The 20,590-nt window shown below is 37.0% G+C and overlaps 2 protein-coding genes and 1 long non-coding RNA gene across 3 annotated transcripts in view; 2 read left to right on the plus strand and 1 right to left on the minus strand.

The window, feature by feature from the left end:
- Positions 1–789: 789 nt before the first annotated feature.
- LOC116666435 lies at positions 790–14,224 on the minus strand. Its single transcript, XR_004323282.1, has 3 exons — positions 14,146–14,224; positions 2,758–2,761; positions 790–801 (listed from the first exon to the last, which is right to left on the minus strand). It is a non-coding gene; the product is annotated as an uncharacterized LOC116666435 (long non-coding RNA).
- On the plus strand, positions 4,924–16,298 carry PSMA1 (proteasome 20S subunit alpha 1). The gene is made up of 10 exons (XM_006191825.2): positions 4,924–5,038; positions 6,389–6,433; positions 6,713–6,814; positions 6,934–7,037; positions 8,762–8,850; positions 9,473–9,543; positions 9,657–9,786; positions 10,929–11,008; positions 14,522–14,632; positions 15,931–16,298. Exons 1-10 carry the CDS (start codon positions 5,036–5,038, stop codon positions 15,985–15,987), a joined length of 792 nt encoding a protein of 263 aa, XP_006191887.1. The 5' UTR covers positions 4,924–5,035; the 3' UTR covers positions 15,988–16,298.
- Positions 16,299–20,108: 3,810 nt separating this feature from the next.
- The window catches only part of COPB1 (COPI coat complex subunit beta 1), a 34,763-nt gene continuing 34,281 nt past the window's right edge, over positions 20,109–20,590 (plus strand). Inside the window, exon 1 of the mRNA XM_006191826.3 lies at positions 20,109–20,254. The gene's annotated coding sequence lies outside the window, so the exon portion shown is untranslated. The remainder of the gene's footprint in view (positions 20,255–20,590) is intronic.

The raw sequence follows: 20,590 nt of genomic DNA on the forward strand, positions 1-20,590 counted from the left end.
AACTGAAGTAGCACCACTGCCAACCTGTGGCCAATGTGGAGGGAGAAATGGTAATAAATACACTGATCTCTCTCTCCAGCCTTCTAATCTCAAGCTAGTGTCTTCCATCAACTGAGCTCAAACAGAAGCCAGAGGGGAAGGGAACTTGCTGATGTAATCCGTAAAGGGTGAAGTGGATCTATACGGGCAGCAGAGAATATCTAGCATAGCGACAATGCAAGCAATGCTGTAATTTTGCCATAAATATTTCCAAATTTAAAGATTTCTATTAGAGGAACACTAGAAACAGAGTTCTGGACTTCAATCTTTGGGTACTATGCAATATATTTGGAATAACTACCACTGCTAAAGTACTCATGCATCCACCAATTCTGAACTTTATCAAGTACCCAGCTTGTAGAATATATTAGATACATGTACAAAGAGAAATATAACACAGTCCCTCCGGGGGCTCATGATTTAAGATGGAGACAACCTGTAAACAAATAAGTACTATTGTTATATGTCTGAAGCAGGACATTAAAATGGAACTCAGCCTGTTTCAGTTTTGGCTGAAGCTCTAAGAATGTGCCAACTACTCCTACTTCCCACAGTAAAGTGGAAGACCACCAAAAGTAGAAATTTTAAAAAGGAGGGGGCTGCTTTTTTCCACTTCCTCACTTCATGCCTAGGGAGAGAGGCTTTATTTATTCATTTTGTTTTGTGGGGGAGGGAGGTACTTAGGTTTATTTATTTACTTTTTAGAGGAGGTACTGGGAATTGAACCCAGAACCTCATGCATGCTAAGCATGTGCTCTTCCACTTTGAGCTATACCCTCCCCTGTAAGAGAGGCTTTAATGGAAATTATATGTAGGACCCCTAAACTGGGGGAATCACAGTGGATTAGTGTCTGGCTCATACCTGAGCAATTCACTCATTCAATATTTATATAGCAGTTATTAAGTATAAGCACTATTCTAGGCACAGGTGACTGTTAAGGTGAAAAAAATAGATGAAAATCTTCTGCCTTCATGGAGCTAAGATTCTAGTGGAATCTAGGCAGCAAGAAATTTTGGTTGGCTAACTGTAAAGATGAGTTTTAAGTTTGGTCAAAGTCTGTACTCCCAGAGGTATAAAGCAAAGCCATTCTGTGAGTTTCTTTGGGTCGGATATGGGCTACTGGAGAGGGTCAAGTAAAAATATGAGGATATTTCTATAGAAAGAAGCTGGAGTTGTATACCACAGATGCTAGCAACGAGATTGAGCTTAAAACCAGATGACACATATTTACCCAAGTGCAAGTGAGAGATTGAGCTTTTGCTCATTGGAGATGAAGGCATTTCCAAAGAACCCATAAAGTAATGAGTCAAGTGTGAACACCTGCTAAGCTCAAAGAGCATCAACCACTAATCAAAGAACTGTACTAGGCACATTAAGAACTCTCTTGCCCTTTTCTCTATTTCAACTTGGGAGAAGTAAGGCAACTCAGTTTGTGGTGGTGGTGGAGAGGGCATTAGGAGAGAAATTTTAGGCCGAGACAGAGAGAGTGTCAACCATTCCCTTTTTGCCATGGCAGGCTTAAGCTGGTGGAGGGGGGAAAGGGCTTTGCCTTATTAACTAGTAACCTGAGACTGTTGAATTGACTAGTTAACATTTTTTTTTTACTTGAATGACAGAAGAGTCATGATATTTGTGCCATATTTCATTCACAGAGCAGGCAAGAATGGACATTTGGGTTGTCTATCTTACAAAAGATGCTATGATTATCATTCTTTACCTCTGCTCTCTTGCAAAGTATTCTTTAGGATAAATTCATAGAAATAGAATCTCAAAATGAAAAGCAATTTTTTAGAAGTAAATGTCAATAATATATAAAAATGTAAAAAAGATGTAAAAATCGTCTATGTACATTATTCCTTAACAATGCAGATAAACTAACCAATTTAACTGGTAAGCTGAATATATTCCATTTTACTTCTGAATTAAAAGAATTTTCAAAAAAAAACCCCAAAAACATGTGGTAGGAAAGTTATTTGCAGTTACACCCTACACATCTCATTTGTTCAACATCCCAATTAGTGTTGCTGAACAGAGTAACACAATGAGATTTATCTATGGGAAAAAAATTTTCAACTTGACTTTTATTTAGAATTTATTTTTATTTGATTCTAAAAAAGCCTGACATTACCAATGATCTTTAAATTTAAAAAGTAATGCTACATTTGCCGACCCAGTCTTTCTACAAAAGGGACCAAGATGTACCCTGAGCCAAATCTCCTAAACATGCATAGAGTACCTGAAAATGATATAAACACTTTAGTAAGTGCTTGAGACCTTCAGTTTTCTCAAAAAGGCCAACCAAATGCCCCTTGTGATGGTTGACAAGTGGAGCTTTGATAAGAACCACTCTGATGAGCCTAGTCAATTATTGTGAATAAGGGATATATAACAAAGCCCCAGATATTTGCTTAAGAGATAATAATCAAAAGGACAGGTTTTAGAGTGACAGATCGATCATTCATTCATTCATTCATTCAGTGAATGTTTAGTGAGTGCCTACTATAATGACAGGCTTTGTTTCAGGCAGTAGGACTACTTCAGTTAATAAAAAAGTCAAAATTTTCTATCCTTGGTTGTTTGTGTGATTCTCTGTTACATATTTCCAATATCCCCACTCCCACTCTTCAACATTTACTTTAGCTAGCTTCAGTGGGCTTTTTTTTTTTCCTTTGTATCAGGCTACTTCTGTAAAACTAATCCAGTAATAAGAGGTTTACATCCCTAATGGCAGGGAGCTCCTACAAATCAATGAGAAAATAATTAACACAAAAATAAATTAAGAAAGGGAATGAAGTGGTAATTCACTAACGTAACAGAAACAGCCAAGAAATACATGAAAAGATATTTCTTACCAGTAATCAAAAAATATAACTAAAATTAAAGCAAGAGGTTTTTTTTCTTTCTCTGCCTATCAACTTGACATAGGAAAAAAGTATGTATACTATCCAGTGTTGGTGAAGGTATAAAGAAAGTGGACTCTCATGAACTCTAGAAAATATATTGATATAACTTTTCTCTTTTTTTTTGCCATTTAGTCATATTTATCATAATTGAAAATGTGGGTTCCCTTAAACCTGCAATTCTATTTCTATGAATTCATCATAAGGAGGTAATTAGGAAAGTACAAAAAAGTGTGTGCATGTACAAGAATATTTATTATAGTATTTTTATAATAGAAAAATTGGAAATAATCTAATTGCCCACCCATAGTTAAGTAAATTATTGAATTTCTACACAATAGAATACTATGCAACTATTTTAAATAATATAGATTATTACTTATAGACATGCAAAGATGGCTATAACTTTTTAAGTCTAGTATAAAACAGTTTAATATGACTTTACTTGTTTAAAAAGTTATATATTTATAATACATATGTGTGAGGCATGTGAATATACAGATATGTAGAAAAGAATTGTCAAAATGTTTATGTACTATATAATATTTTAAATGATCATTTAATCATTCATTCAATATTCATTATTCATTCATTTAACTCTATTAAGTTCTTAATATGTTCTATGCATTATGTTAGGTGCTGGGAAAACTAAAGAGAACAATCCAGTTAATTTAATCCACTAAGTTAACAGTGATTTTGAAAAATGACACCAACCAATATTGGTGAATTTAAGAAGGGGGGCACTTTCATACACTACCGCTGAGAATATATTTTGGTAAAACATTTCTGGAGAGCAATTTAGCACTTTTTATAAAAGCTTTGGAAATATCCATTTCATTTGACCCTACAATTCCATTTTCAGGAATTTATTCTAAAGAGAGGAGTATAGGTGTACACACAAAAAATATGTCAAGCATAAATGAGTTGCTTGGGAAGGGGGTAACCTAAATATTAAACAATAAGGATTTGGTAAATAAAATATCATATATTTATAATACTATTTATAATACTAAGAAGTCGTGTTTAACCTAGAAAATATTTAACACGAAAAAAAGTTCAAAATTCTTTTTAAAAAAGAATGTGATACTAAATTGCTCAGAACTTGAGCAAATCATTTAAGTGATCTGAGTTTCTTACTACATCTGCAAAGTTTAGCTCCTTAAGGACTCTTTCAACTCTTACCTTACCTGAGTCTAGGTACTCATCCTTTCTTCTTTATAAAGAAAATATGTCATCATTGGCAGTCGGTAAATGTTTGGTTAGCAGCTGTTTGCAGAGCTGTCCTCAACTAATTCATGTAATTCATGTAATTCTCACAAAAGAGAAAATACGTGCTTCGGAAGGATATGTCCACTTTTTACCTTAGTCGTCTCATCTTTCAGGCATCGTGCTTGGCTTTGGAGACACAGAAAGACATTAGTGCCCTCAAGAGTTCAAAGTCTGATGAGGGGAACCAACAATAATGATTAAGAGTGATCAATGACAACGAAGCTCTGAAAGACGTGTTATCCAAGAAAGGAAAAGGATTCCAAAGGGGGAAAAAAACTTGTCCACAAACAAGATACTCAAGAAAGGGTATGGTTGATACACAGAAACGGACCACTATTTGTGGCCTTCCTTGCTGTCCCGTTCTTCTCACACTACACAACACCCCAAATCTCTGAGGACGCTGAAGGAGAGGGGGCTGAGCCGAGCGCACACTCGATCACCGGGAGTCTCAGGTGCATCCGGCCGGGCAAGTGAGACACTGGCGGGAATCTGCAACACACAGGTAACTTCATTGAGGTTCCAAGAAAGATGACTTGGTAGCAGCCGCCAGCAGCTCTTAGCTGCCTCAGGCTTGCCTGGCGCAAGGTTTCCCGCCAATCTCAGTTCCTTCATCCTCCGAGGCCCCGCCCACTCCGGAGCCCGTGGAGAGCTTTGAGGGCGGGGAAGCTCTGGAAGCCTATCGATATCTCTGGAATAGACTGCTCTACCCTGCGCAGCCGCCGTCAAAGTCCCGCAGACTTCTCTGTAGATCGCCGAGCGGTAGTTTCGGCAGCGCTCCTTGATCCGCCGGTTCGCAGGAGGCCGCAGCCAGGTTCGCGCCGGAACCATGGTGCGTTGGATTCAGAGCTCAGGCTGGGTTGGGCAGAGGTCGGCTGGCTGGGGCTTGGCGAGCCGCCTCCCCTGTCATCTTTAGAGCGGCCTGGGGCTACGGGGCATGGGAACCTCAGCCGACGGGAGGGTTCCGGCAGTGATTCAGCATCTCCGGCCTGGCCGGGACAGGGGAGGTCGGTTGTCGGTACGGCCTTTCTCCGGGGTTTGTTTCACTTTCCACCCGGCCTTGAACAGTACCTCCTTGGTCTACTGGCCGAGTTCGCCCCTCACGTTCCTTCAGTGGAGTAGATTCCGAGCTGTCCAGAGAGGCCCCTAGTGCTCTGTGTGGAAGAAAGAGGAGAAACAGGGACTTGACTCGAGATCTCCCTGTACTGCCAAGTGGGGACTTGACCTCAGGGATTGGGTTCCTGGACCGCGTTCATTTTCCTGGTGGGTCTGTCTAATATCTCTCCTTGAGCGCTCGATCAGAAAAGGCCCTTTTCAATCACTTTGTCCAGCCACCTAGTTTTACAACTGAGTAAATCGAGGCTGATAGAAGTGATGGAATCATGGTTACAGCACGGAGTTCAGGGCTCCAGTCCTATGTCTGCCATTCCGGCAGTCAGCCTTCTCATCCTCGTGATTGTTCTAAGTATTGTGCTGGTAGACTTGTTTTAATACCGTCTTTAAAGCAGTAATGGATCTGTCGCTGTGGTTATTTGAGTCTACCTCTAACTTCTGAGAACATTCATGTGTTTATTCATTAAATGTAAGTATTTTAAAGGCACTATTTTAAGTGCAGTGAAGGTTCAAAGATAAATCAGATATGTCCCTAATCATAATGTAAGGTAGAAAGGGACATGTTGTTAAAAAACTGTTGGGAATATGTGTTGGGATTTTGGAAGAAAAGATGGAGAAGACTTGAAGAGATAGTCATTTGAGCTAGTTTAAGGCAAAGGAATGCTTTTGACCATTTATTAGGGCCTAGTGTAAGGGAAGAGCATAAGCAGAGATAGGTAGAAGATACGGACACATAGAAACTTTAGCAGTTGACTGAACGGAAAGTGAGAGCTATGGACAGTGGTAGAATTGGAAGTTGGGAAGATAGGTCCCATCTAGATCTGCTCTGCCTTGCCCCACTAGCTCCCTGTCCATCTTGATCTGTTCTCCCTTGCCCTACTAGCTCCCTGGAAATGTAAAACTGGCTTGCTACTAAGTATGGTAGTAATCTTCCAATGAGTCTGCAATAACAGCCTTTCATTAATGTTGGATGGAAGCAGACCAGAGACCATTTTCTAATGATAGAGCTTGTGAAGATTTGGGATTTGTAATGTTCTTGTATTAATCATCTTTTTTCATTTACTTTCAGTTTCGCAACCAATATGACAATGATGTTACTGTTTGGAGCCCTCAGGTGAAATGTTTTATACTGTTTCTATGAAGTGGCTTTTGGTGGCTGCAGTGTGTTTAGAAACTTATGGGATTGTAGGCTATGAGAAAATGGAATATAATCATTTTAGACATTCCTGAAACCTAAATTATTTATCATTAAAGTAAATTTACTAGTTTAAAAAAAAACAGCATTTGAGATTTAACTATGCTGACTTGAGATTTAGGATATCTAAGTTGATTTTAAGTATAGAAAAGGGTCTTGTGTGATGACTGTAAGGTGTGTTGTTTTTCTTCTTTTTAGGGCAGGATTCACCAAATTGAATATGCAATGGAAGCTGTCAAACAAGGTTCAGCCACAGTTGGTCTGAAGTCAAAAACTCATGCAGTGTTAGTTGCATTGAAGGTAAGTAAAGCAATAAACATATCTTCCTCCTTTAGAAAACAACTATCAAATGTAAGTTTCACTTTATAGAAAATAAAATTGTAAACTTGTTCTTATGTCTTTAAAATATCTCTATTTAGAGAGCGCAGTCAGAACTTGCAGCTCATCAGAAAAAAATTCTCCATGTTGATAACCATATTGGTATCTCAATTGCGGGGCTTACTGCTGATGCTAGACTTTTATGGTGAGTATGATCATGAAAAACAAGAGAAAGATCCCTTTTGATTCATAAATTGATTGCATTTTTTAAAAAGATCCAGATATTTTAGGAAGTTGTCTGCCAGAGTGTTTATTAGTTAAAATTGTGAATACCTTAGTGGATTTAGGCTTAGGTACTAAGTATTCCATTTCTTGATCCCTGTAGTAGTAACTAACAGAATTAACCATATTAATATTGATGGTTTTGAGAAGTCATTGAATAATGTGATACTTGTTAACAGTGTATATTGTTGATGTTATGTCTAATAAGAATTTGACACTTTTGTTAGGTTTCTAAGGATCAGCTGAACTACCCTTCCTTTCTTTAATACATCAGTATTTGACTTTTTTTGTTTTGTAAAGCTTAATGCTGGATACTGCAAGGTATACAGAGGTGAATCAGACAGAGCTCATCTTCTAGGAACTTAAAATCTAGTAGTATGTCTATAACTATAGCATTTAATACAGTGTCTTTCAGGTAACCTGGAAGTGTGTGTATTGGGAGGTGGGAGGTAGTTAGCTGAAGAAATCTCTTAATTCTGTGATTTAATTAGGAAAGAAAGAATATAAACACTAACGACAAACAATAATATTAATGTTTAAAATTTTCAAGTTATCTGATGAGCTCTCTGCTCTCTTAGGTCAGCAGTATAATGATGGCATTATTGGTTTTTTTCAGCTGTTGGAAGTGTAAAATATGTTGCGTTGTCAAACATTTTATTTAACCCGACCTATCCAAAATATTGTCACATCATATGTAATCAATATAAAAACTTTATTAATGAGATATTTTGCATTGTTTTTTTACTAAGTCTTTGAAATTTCATATGCATTTTATGCTTATGGTACATCTCAATTCAGATTAGACACTTTTTCAGTTCTCACTATTCACATGTGATTAGTACCTGCCATATTGGGCAACGCAGCTTTAGACAGCCTTGGGAAATGGACTTAAATGAAAGTAGTGAACAAGCAGCTTGGTTCCTGCAGCCAACATTTGATCATCAGATGTGACATGCACATAAACAATACAAAGCAACATAAAAGTGCATATCCATTTCTTGTTTATCCTCTTGGCTTTAATAGTTAGGCATGAATTTTCTTTTCCCCAGTGTTATACTTGCTTCAGTCTTGTCAGGTTTAACAGTGAGACTCAACAGTCTAGTGTCCAGTATCTCCTCTAGAGTGCTGCTTATGGATAGACGTAACTTTGGCAGGAGCATGTTAACAATGTCCTAGTGTGGATTCTGTTTCTTGTAATTGCTCTGTTAGGGAAATTTTTGTCAGCTTTCAAGAAAAAAGCATAGTAGTTATTCTTTTTGCTAGTTCAAGACATGGAATTAAGACAGTCTTGTGGACAGTGGGAAGGGTGAAAGAAGAGAGACTGCTCTTTTTCTCTTGCTCAGCCTTCTCCATAAAGTGCTCTAAGACAAAGGTTAATCTAGAGCTAAGGAACATTTTAGTCATAAACATAGGTAAGAGTATGGTAAGTTTAAGGTTAGTCACTTTTCAATAACAGAATGCTTTAAATTTAGAAGGAGAGTTAGTATAAAAATGCATCGTTGTGGCCAGGTCTTTATGGTTCCCTTATATGGGTGTAATTCATGTAAATGTCTGGAAGAAAGCAAAAAGAAATCGAATTACTTTATTTAGATTAGAATAACTCTGATTTGAAATTACTGATTTTTCTTGTTTGTTTTGTTTTTTTAGTAATTTTATGCGCCAGGAGTGTTTGGATTCCAGATTTGTATTTGACAGACCTCTTCCTGTGTCTCGTCTTGTATCTCTAATTGGAAGCAGTATCCTTTTTATTTATGCATTTATTTTAGCAATTTTGGCTGTAGACTTTAAAGCATTTTGATACTTAATCCTTATGTTACTTATTAGGAATATGATAATACATAACATAGGTAAGATGGTGAAAACTATAAAGTTAGTCGCTTTTCAACAACAGAATGTTTAAAATTTAGGAGAGTTGGGAGAAGTTTTACCATGGAAGAATGGGTTCTAAATAAGGAATTGGGTTGCTTTTTTATCAGCCCTTATAGATAAACAATTGATACTTTCCATATATAGATAGCCAAAATTTCAGAAGAACTAAGTACCATTTGTAGAGGAGATTTAAAGTTTTTTATTGGTGATTCTTGATATTCCAAAAAAATCCTTGCCCTTGTATCCAAAATGAATGAGATTGTCTACATCAGAGGAGGTCATTTTGCTAGCGCTCACTTTTGGGTTTGGTGGATAGTCAAACATTTTTTAATACTAGGCCAAAGAAATATTTCTCTGTTTTATTTTCTTATTCCTGTGGCTGACTGTGCAGCAATTAAGAAACCAGCACTCTTTGTTAATAATGTTTAATTTGAAAATAAAGATAGTACTTTATTCCTTGTTAGAACAGGCTTCTTTAACTAGTTTAAGAAACCCAGATACCAACGCAACGATACGGCCGGAGACCATATGGTGTTGGGCTGCTTATTGCTGGTTATGATGTAAGTTCATAGAATATTGTTATACTTTAATGATTTTTTAAAACTGACTAGAAATCTTCTAATTTTTAGCTCAAAGTCAAGAATTATGTACTATATTTTCCTTCTGTTTATAGGATATGGGCCCTCACATTTTCCAAACCTGTCCGTCTGCTAACTATTTTGACTGCAGAGCTATGTCTATTGGAGCCCGTTCTCAATCAGCTCGTACTTACTTGGAGAGACATATGTCAGAGTTTATGGAGTGTAAGTGAAGTCTTTATATGGTGAATAAACACAGTATCTTAAATGAAGAAAACTGTCAGCTTTACAGAAAGAATTTTTTGAAAAATTAAGCCCCTGAAGTGTTTATTATTTCTGTTATATACTAGTTTTTAACTTTCTCTGGCTACCAAAGTAGTTTCAATCACCAGTAGAACTTTTTCAAAACACAACCATGTGTCCCTGACCTTGAGATTCTTTATTCAATTGGTCTGAAGTAAGAGTGCCCCAGCCAGAATTGAGAGCCACTTTACTAGTTACCAGTTGTAAGTTCTGTTTACAACTTCTAGTTTTCTGTGATTCTTATTTTTAGTCCCACAGACATTTCTGCATTAAGTAATGCAAACAAGTAAGAAATCAGTGTAGCTATGGGGTAAAAGGTGAAAGATGAGGTGATAGGGGAGGTTTTCAAGTGCTTTGCTTATGCAAGGGCCTTGGATTTTAACACATGCTTTTTATGCATCTGTTGAGGTAATCATATGTTTTTTTCTCCCCTTCATTCTATTGTGATGTATTATATTGATTGGCTTTTGAATGTTAAACCAGCTTGCATTCCTGGGATAAATCTCTCTTGGTCATTGTATATAGTATAAATTAATTATATAAAATGTTTATGTAAACATAAATGTTGCTGTGTTTATGGTATTTTGTTTGTTGGTATTTTGTTGAGGGTTTTTTGTGTATGTATTCATAAGGGTAGTGATCCGTAGTTTTACTTTCTTATGATGTCTTTGTGTGGTTTTGGTATCAGAGTAATACTGGCCACATAAAAGGAGTTGGAGATTCCTTTTATAAAGAGCAAATACATTGACTGGCATTCCACAGAATGCATTCTACAAAACTTTGAGCTGTATCATTTGTGAATCAGGATTGTGATTTGGCTTAGCAGAAGAAAAAGTCAAATTTAATAACAAAAATCATGTATCCTCTCATTAAATAAAATAATAACAATGTTATTGATTACTATTAGAAGATTTTATGGCTAAATATTAAATTTTTTAACTTTTTTTATTATGATATATTTAGTATATGACTAAAACCATAGTTTCAGATTATAGACCTGAAAACTAAAAGAAGCCTAGCATGAAAGTGGAACTAAGGAAGAATTGTTAATTTTTTACATTTAGGCAATTTGAATGAACTGGTTAAGCATGGTCTGCGTGCCTTACGGGAGACACTTCCTGCAGAACAGGACCTAACTACAAAGGTAATATCATGTTTTCCAATTATAGATACTGACATTACAGTTTAATCATTTATTGCATAAATGAAGTAACAGAGGTGTGTATACTTACAGTTCTTTAATTTAGGAGATAGTTGCCTTGGCTTGTTCTTTCTCTCTAAGCTATTCACTAAATGACTGATTTTGAAATGAGTTTTAAACATTTCTTTTTTGTATAAAGCAATAAAACCAGTAAGTCTGATGTAGAATGTCCTTCATTTCTTCAAGAGGTAGGAATCTCTTCGTATTATTAATTCAGTTAACAAATATACTAATTGAGCCCCTACCACATGCTGGTACTAGGCATTGAGAATGTATAGTAAACATAACAGACATCTTTGCATTCCTGGAACGTACATCCAAGTGGGGGAAGATAGACAATATAGCCACAAGTAAGTTATAGGGTATATTAGAAGGTGATGAATGCTATTGAAAAAACAAAACAAATTAAGAGGAGAAAGAATGACTAGTAGGATGTAGGAAGCGGGTGTGGTGGGTATAATTTAAAATAGAGTGATCAAGGATAGCCTCATTGAGAAAGTGAAATTTGAGGGAAAAATCTAAAGGAAGTGAGTGAGTATGAGCCATTCAGATGTCTGAAGCAGTATTTTTCCAAGGAATATAAGTACAAAAGCTCTGAGTCCAGAATGTTCCTCATATTCAAAGCAAAAAGGCCACTAGTGTTGGAGTCAGGGATCAAGAGGAAGAGAAAGAATGAAGTCAGAGAGGTAATAGAGACCAAATTGTTTATGTCCTATAAACCATTGTGGGTATTTTGGATTTTACTCTGAGTGAGCTGTTAAGAGTTTGAGCAGAGGAATACAATGATTTGATTTAGGTGTTTTTTGTTTTCTTTTGTTTTTTATGGTTTTTTTTTTTTTTTTTTTTTAATGGGGGGAGGTAGTTAGGTTTATTTATTTTTTAATGGAGGTACTGGGTATTGAACCCAGGACTTCGTGTATACTAGGTATGCACTCTACCACTGAGATAAACCCTCCCCCTTGATTTAGGTTTTAAAAGAGTCACTGGTTGCTGTTTTGAGAACAGATTGTAGTAGGGGCATGGGTAAATAGAAATAGTCTTAAAGCTATTACAGTTAGTCAGGTGAGAGATTGTGGCGGATCAGAGCAGAGTCATAGAATTGGAGATGATGAGAAGTGGTTTAATTTTGGGTATATTTTGAAATTAGAATTTTAAAAGTTTGCTAACAAATTGGTTGTGGGGGTGTGAGCTTTAAAAAAAAATGCCTTCAGGATTTTTGGCCTGATTAAAGGAAGGACAGATTTATGATTTATTGAGATGGGTAAGAGAGCTGGAGGAACAGGTTTTGGGATAGGGGTTGTGGAGGAAGATCAGGCAGTTAGGACATACAGAATTGAAAATGCCTCTTGTTTGTCCATTTGGTGATACAGAGTAAGCAGTTATCAGATTTGCACCCCTTAGAGTTTGGTGGAGAGTGGTCTATTCTGGAGTTACTAATTTTGGAGTCTTTGTGTAGAAGTGGCATTTAGAGATTGGCCTGGATTAGATTCCTAAAGGAATCGAATAGTTAGACAAGCAGTTTGAAGACTTGACCGGGGCACTTACCCTTTAGAGAGTGGGAGGTAAGTAGCAAAGGAGTCAGCAAAAGGGACTGAGAAAGATGACCAGGGAGATAGGAGGAAAACTTGGAAAATTAGGCATTCTTAAAAGCAAACTACAGTCATTCCTCAGAATCTGTGGAGTATTAGTTTCAGGACCCCTCTTGGATACCAAAATCCATGGATGCTCAAGTCCCTTGTATAAAATGGCTTAGTGTTCGCATTTAACCTATGCACATCCTCCTGTGTACTTGAAGTCATCTCTAGATTACTTTTATACCTGATACAATGTAAGTGCATATAAATAGTTGTAAATGCAAATGTAAATGTTATGTAAATAGTTGCCAGTGCAAAACAAATTCAGTTTCTGCTTTTTGGAGCTTTCTGGAATTTTTTGTCCCCCCCCCCCACCTAATATTTCTATTCCATGGTTGGTTGAATCTGAGGATGCAGAACCCACAGATGAGGGGGAGGGGGCAACTGTCTTTGAAAGAGAAGAGAATGAAAAATTGCCAATAGATCATGGAAGATGTGGATTGAGAATTAACCATTAGATTAGCAATCATGTTTCTGGGACTTGACTAGACAGTCTTAATGGAATGAGTGGGCAAAAGCCTGATAGGAATGGAATCAGGAGAAAATGAGAGAAGAGAAATTGGAGGCAGCTCTTTGGAGGAGATTTTCTGTTGTGGGTCTAGAGAAATGGGGTGGTGGCTGGAAGAGACTAGTGAAAAAAGGATTTTTTGTTTAAATTGTTTTAAGATGGGAAAAATTAGAGCATGTTGGTTGCATGGTTATAAGAATAAAGAAGTATAAAGAAAAACACTTATATAGGTTAAAAATCAGAAAAACTGCTGGACCAGTTTCCTTAAATAGCACACAGTTGAAAAGGTAAGCCTTAGAGAGGAAATTGGACTATTCATTCCCAGTAACAGAAAAGGAGAGAACTTAGGGACAGATACAGGAAAGAGTGGATACTGTGGGAGCTTGAAAATATTCTTATCTGATTGCTTCTATTTTCTCAGTGAAATAGAGTGAGGTTTTGAGCTGCAAGGACAGTTGAGAATAGAAAGAGTTGTCCAAGGAGGGGGAGACTGAATGATCTAGGGACCCGTATGGGACAATGGAAGCACCACTAAAGGCCTTGAGGTTAATTATCATTAACTAAAGTGGTATTGGTCAGCATAATATAAAATCCATTTTGTTATGATGATTGGATAATTAATATTTAATATGTATATGAAGACTTTATAGCCTATATAATCTTTTTAAGCAATTTTTCCTATTACTAAAATAATAATTCTTTCAAAAAATTAAGAAAGTAGATTAAACTGTTTTTATTTAAAATACCTATGATGCCATCACTTCAATATGACTATCTTTTAAAATTTGGGTATACAGCTGACTGTTAACATTTACAGCTTGGAAAAATTTGCTCAGGTATCTGGCTTCCTGATTTCGTATTTTTTACTGAATCATAGAGAATGCCCTATGTATCCTTAATGTCCTAAGTTTTCACTAAAATTTTAATCTTACGGCAACTGTTTTGCACTGGTTAGCATTCACTGAACATTTTTAAGAATTGCTCTTTAATTTTTCCATGTAGAACTTAGTTCCAAGCTCCCACCAAATTCACCACTTTAGAATTCAAAACTTATTTCCCTAAGAACCATCATGTCTTAACTTACATAAGGAACAAATTTGAGTATTTCTTAGAAGTTAGGCTTGCTTCCTAGCTAAGTGGTTTGTTCCCTCACACTGGTCTTCACATTCCCATTATGAACCAAGTTGCAAATTTAAGTCTCAATCAAGTGCTATATAAATTTTTATTCTGATTTTTCCACACAACATTTTATCATAAGCATTTTTCCAACCTAAATTCTATTGACTTTTAATTTCTATCTTTTCTCCCCTGCAGAATGTTTCCATTGGAATTGTTGGTAAAGACTTAGAGTTTACGATTTATGATGATGATGATGTGTCTCCATTCCTGGAAGGTCTTGAAGAAAGACCACAGAGAAAGGCACAGGTATGTAATTAATTTAACCAAGAGGCTTTAGTTCTGTCGTAAATTGCTGTTCCTACCACAACTGTGTAAATCTTCCATTTTTCTCTTTAATTATTGAGATAGGCTTATAATTCATATGGCAGTAGGAAAACTAAGAACTGAGTACAGTAAAATACCAAGGGGTTAGTGACCTCCAGAAACACAGAAAGGATGATTTGGTTATCTACTGTAGTTTCTCAATTCTGTGGGTTGACAGGCTCAGCTAGATGGTTCTTTTGCTTATCTCACTTGGGGTCTCTCAAACATGCAGTCAGTTGAGGAGCTGGGGCTGGAACATCCAAGATGGCTTTACTTACATGTCTTCTTTACTCACTCTAGCTAAGTATCTTCGAGGGACAGCTTGAAGGGTGTTCTCTGTTAGGATGGCTGGGCCTCTGTTCATGTAGTCTCAGGGCCTTTCCTTCACCAGAATCTCTCTAGCAGGGTAGCAGGTCACAGGTTGCAAACATTTAAAAGCTCAGAAGTGCAACCTGCCAGGCATTCTTAAGGCTGAGGCCTAGAACTTGCACAGCGTTACTTCTGCGTATTCTGTTAAAGTAAGTCATAGGGCCAGCCAAGATTCTGCAGGAGTGAGGACAGAGAGAAAATTCATTGAGGACCAGCTTTAGAAACCAAGTTGGCTTTTCACAAATATTGAGAAAAGAATCCAAGTTAAACACTGGTCTTTTTTTGTTGGATGTTTAGAATACAAATTTGCTCTTCATAAATGCTTATATGATAGCTGTGTAATTGAAAAGAAAGTATCCTGTACAGAAATTTAGTCTACAACATGAATTTTTTTCCAACTTGGAAAGGATATTGTTAGTATTATTTGGAGAAGCAAGATTTGCATTATTTAATTACTATTTTTAAGAACCAGAGCTGTTGGGAAGAATGTAGTAGAATGCCACACAGCCGGTTTGTTTGATTATATTTTTGCTGTGTTTATCAGTGCTAAAGAGGAAAAGAATGTCTAAAATGTGCCGATTGTATTTTAGGGCTAGTAGTGATAATAAAAGGAAAGCCTTTATTCTTGAGCAAGTCAAAGTATAATGAAATGCTGAATTGTTCAGTGATGCTTAGATTTTCAGAACTGTAAAATTATATCTTATATTTTAGAAACCTTGTTCAGAAATTTTAACAGGACAGTGAACTAAAATTGAATATCTAAAATATCTCCTCCTTTTTTTATACATTTTTTATAATGTAATATCTGTGATTAAAAGTATATGTTGGTCAAGTGTTCATTTTTACATTTTCTTTTTCCTTCCTCTCTTAAGCCTGCTCAACCTGCTGATGAACCTGCAGAAAAGGCTGATGAACCAATGGAACATTAAATGATAGATCAGTCTATATATGGATTATCAAACATGTAAGAATGCAGGAATACATACTGAGGACAGTAATCTATACTTTGAACCAAAAGATGCAGAATGGTGGAATGGTATGTTTTAGCAATCAGTCCAGAAGTGAGTTTTTTCCAAGCAACTTTACTGAAACCATACAATGGGGTGCATTTTTCTTTAAGAGGGTCTATATAATCATTTTCTAGAAAGTATAGCTATCTGTACTAATGTTTTTATATGGAGAACATAGTGTCTTTGTGGTTTTAAAGACAACTGTGAAATAAAATTGTTTTACCTGCTGATGTATTGGGTTTTTGTTTCTTAAGTAACTTCAACTGTAAATAGTAGTCTGAGATTCCAACTGTGTCATCATGTGTGGTCATCATGTTTTCCAAATTAAATTGTCTTGTATTTTGTGACAGGAGAAATAATACCTCTTATCTATAACAACCTTATAGTAATTCCCCAATGTATAGACTGCCTGCATGAGAATCCATGGTGATTTGGTTCAGAATACAAATTTCAGTATTCAACCTTGGATATTCTGATTAAAACCTAAGAAACCACCACTTTCTAACAATAGTGGTAAGATTAATTTATGAGTGATTTTTCTTTCCGTCCAGCAGATGGCAGTAGTACCATCTGTGGTCTCAGTGTAGGGAATTTTTGCAAAAATAACAAAAGGGAAATTTTAATCCCAAACCATCATTTCTTCTTATTCTGCCCAGCCCCACTCCAGCATAATCTTTAGGCTGCCTCAGTTATTCCTCTGAGCTGTGTATGTAGATACAGCAGTACAATTTTTATCTTAGGTCATGCAAAATGAAATTAGAAGACATTTGATTTATTTTCTGTCTGGAAGATCTGTCTAGTGATGTTAATGCAGTGTTAAAATCTCTGGCAATAGAAGACATTTGATTTAAAAAACAAAGCCTATAATCCAGAATTTTGCTGCTAAGAAGCCTAGAGGAGTTAATTTTACTTTCTGAGATTCCTAACTTTCTAGAGAGGAACAGTTCCTTTATAGGTAGGGAACTTGGATTTTAGACCTAATTCTACTATTAGCTGCTGTTGGCTTTAAGGAAGTTATTTAGCCCTGTTTTAAGGAAATTCTTTGGAGAATTATGAAATTTAAGGGGGAGGACTTATGTGAAACTTAGTAGGATTAAATCTCTCTTGTGACTTCTTGAAGGGAGAATGGTAAGAGAAACTCTGGCCACCTTGTTGAAAGAAAGACCTCTGACTAAATATAGGAAAGTGGAGATGTTGGTCTCCACTCTGAAAATAATCTTGAATCTGCCATTTGAGTGTGGGATGAGGCCATACGTACCATTTGACCTACAATGGAGTTGCATCCAGCACCTGTAACTCACAAACACAGATCAGTGAAAGAGGGAGTCCTTCCACCTGCCTTCAGACTCAGTAGGAGCATGAGTGGGAAATTTCATAATCTGTTGTTTCCTCAGGCAGATTTTGCCCTGTGACTTTCACTGTGTGAACCTCTGTTTTTGTTGAATGATTTTATTGTTTATATGTGTGTGTGTGTGTGTAATTTCTGTACCTGTTCCTTAAATATAAACCAATTACTGACTGGCACTCAGCTGAGAAAAAAATTAAAATTTTAGTAATTTTTTCAATATGTAATTTTAGTCTTACACACTGACTTTAGAACTTAAAATCCTCCCCACAGCAGTAAGATTCAGCTCCACTCTCTGTACAGAGTTCATTGTGATACCTTTTCATGTTTTGTCTTGTGCTTTATACTTGGTCATTCTGTTTGTGTTAAACAATAAAACTCCTAGTAATGTCCTTTCATAAAACCTATCACTTTGATAAAAAGATAACATTAATTCACTTGGAATTTATTAGGCATAAATTTATATGTGCAACTTTGAAGAACTGGTATAGTTAAAAATAAGAGGCAGTAAAGTAGGTGACAGGATTCAGTTTCTCACCCCAGTTTTTTCAGTGCTTAACCATTTTGAGTTTTTGGGCAAGTCCCTTTTCTCTAGGCCTTGATTTCTTAGACATATAAATTTTCGATTCTTGGTATATTGTTCTCAAATAATTTATAAATTAAAAAGTATTCAAAATGGTATAATTACATGCTAGAGTAAAAATAAGTTCCAAGACAAAGTGCCTGTTATGAGAAGTGAGGAAGAATTGAGCTATAAGATCCTGATAATCTGTTCAACAAGTTCTGTATTTAAGAATATACAGTAATTTAGACTGCTAATGACTATTTCAGTGCACATCCAAACTGTTGAGGTTTCTTACTGCTAAGTCTAGCTTTTATGCATTTTGGGGCCTCATTTCATGCTGATAGGTTGTCACTCCTTGATAAGTGGGCTTGGAAACCAGGTAACTGCATTTGTGAAAATTCCATATTAAAAATGGAGATAGAAAAAAAAAAATGAAGATAGAACTTATGGTTACCAGGGGAGTAAGGGGGTGTGGAGGGATAAAGTGGGACTTCGGGGTTTGCAGATAATATTATATACAAAATAGATTAACAATGAGGCCATACTGTATAGCATAGAGAATTATGTAATAACCTATAATGAAAAAATATGAAAAGGAATATATAGTAGTGAATCACTATGCTGTACACTAGAATTAATACAACATAGTAAACTGAATATAATTTAAAAAAAGACAGAAATGGAACAGTTGTACACACAGTTTGGGTTGATCTCAAGGGAATTATGCTGAGTGAAAAAAAAGCCAATCTCAAAAGGTTACGTTGTATAATTTATGTTACATCCTTGAGATGACAAAGTTATGGAGATGAAGAACAGGTTAGTAGTTTCCAAGGGTTAGGGAGGGAAGTGACCATTACTATAAAAGGATAGGAGAGAGCTTTGTAATGGAATTGTTCTGTATCTTGACTAGGATGATTGCATGAAATAAACATAGTAAAATTGCCTATAACTAAATATACAGTGCACATAAAACTGCTGAAATCTGAATAAGAACCAGTGAATTGTATCAATGTTAATTTCCTGGATTTGATATTGTACTGTAATTATGCAAGATTTTACCATTGGGAGAAACTAGGTAAAGAGTATATAGAGGATCTCTGTATTTATGTCACTTTATAATTATCTGAAGACAAATAGCTTTAATAAAATGAATGTACAGGATTTGAAGAGCATGTGGCCTATGAGATCTATTTTGGGTTCTCAAAGAATTTGTTTTTTGCTTGATGTTTCCAAAAAAAAGAAACCTTAAAAGAGCTGGATTCTAAATAGATGAGGCATTACTTGTGTTCTATCTCCCTAATTGGGGTGAGCCTGTTAAGGTCAGGTTCTGTCAAACTTTTTGTATTGACGGTATTTTGCTTAAGGCTTCAAATAAAATTTTTATTAATAATTGGCCAGAAAACCCTTTTTTGGGGGGGTAGGGGAGATAGGGATATGTAACTTAAGTGGACAAAACCACAGCTACTGTGGCGGATTGTAGCAGTAACAGGGCTTTGGAGATAGGTAAAATCCTTTAAAACTGACTGTCAGTCTACCTTTACGCATAAAAATGTTTTAATCTAGCTGCTTGTAAAGGATCATGAAAGGGACCGTGACTAATTGAAGACCAGAAGTCATACCAGTGCGACTTTGATGTTCAAGCAACTCCACACTAACTACAGAGGCAGAGATTCAGACTATGGCCTTAAGAACTGAAATGGATCGTCAGATAATCCAGTGTCTCTTATCAGAAGAACTTAAGTTACTTTCTCAAATAGCATTTAGCTTATTAGTGGATGAGCAGAAAAGGGCTTCCAGGTCTCAGTCTAGCGTTCTTTTCCACTGGGCCACACAGTCCTGTAAAATGTTCCCCCCCCCCCCCCCCCCCTTCTCCAAGCACTTCCTCTCCTTGGCTGTTTCAGTTCCTGGAAGAAAAAAACCAATTTCTAGTTAACTTTTAAATGACTACAGCGCTTAATTCAGGCTTGCAGGGAAAAAGTAATAAATATATGTTTCCAGTCCCCTTTGCGGCCTAAACCAGCAGCAGACCAAAGAGGAAGAAACTCAGCTCCTTTTTAATTAGAAAACTGTTGAAACATACTTGCGGCGCGCAGGCGCAGGTCGGAGGAGGCATGTCCTGTCTGAGTTGCCGTAGGGGCTAGGTGGCTGTGGCCTCGGCCGTCTCCCCACCCCCTTCCACGTCAGCCAAGGACTCTGCGGAGCCGCCGCTGTTGCTGCGGGTCGGAGCCGGAGTAGACGGGCCCGCTGTTGCCCCAGCTGCAGCCCCTCGGAGTCAGGTAGCGGGCCACAAGCCCCCAATCCCTGAGGCTTATGCTGGGCTGGGCTGAGTCGGAGGAATTGGCTCTAGCGGGAAGATTCGGAAGGGGAGCGACTAGGCCGCTAACGTCCGGGCCTGGCGAAGAGGAACGCGGGGCTGGGAAGCTCTGAGTCCGACGCCCCATCCCGGCCTGCATACTGGGCAGGGGTCTTCTCACTCCCAGGCCCCCGGGCCTCTCCATTCTGGGCCGGGGCTTGCTTGCTTGCTTGCTTGCTTGCTTGCTTGCTTGCTTGCTTGCTTGCTTGCCGGGGAAAGGGCGTGGAGGTACAGAGTACCGTTTGAGAGACGCACGTTC

The sequence above is a fragment of the Camelus ferus genome, chromosome 10 (genome assembly GCF_009834535.1).
Source record: "Camelus ferus isolate YT-003-E chromosome 10, BCGSAC_Cfer_1.0, whole genome shotgun sequence".
In the NCBI taxonomy this organism is placed as follows: domain Eukaryota; kingdom Metazoa; phylum Chordata; class Mammalia; order Artiodactyla; family Camelidae; genus Camelus; species Camelus ferus.

Coding starts and splice junctions, on each gene's coding strand:
- PSMA1 (XM_006191825.2), top strand. Junction 6,815..6,933: donor CAGTGTTAGTTGCATTGAAG/GTAAGTAAAGCA, acceptor ATCTCTATTTAG/AGAGCGCAGTCAGAACTTGC. Junction 14,633..15,930: donor GACCACAGAGAAAGGCACAG/GTATGTAATTAA, acceptor TCCTCTCTTAAG/CCTGCTCAACCTGCTGATGA.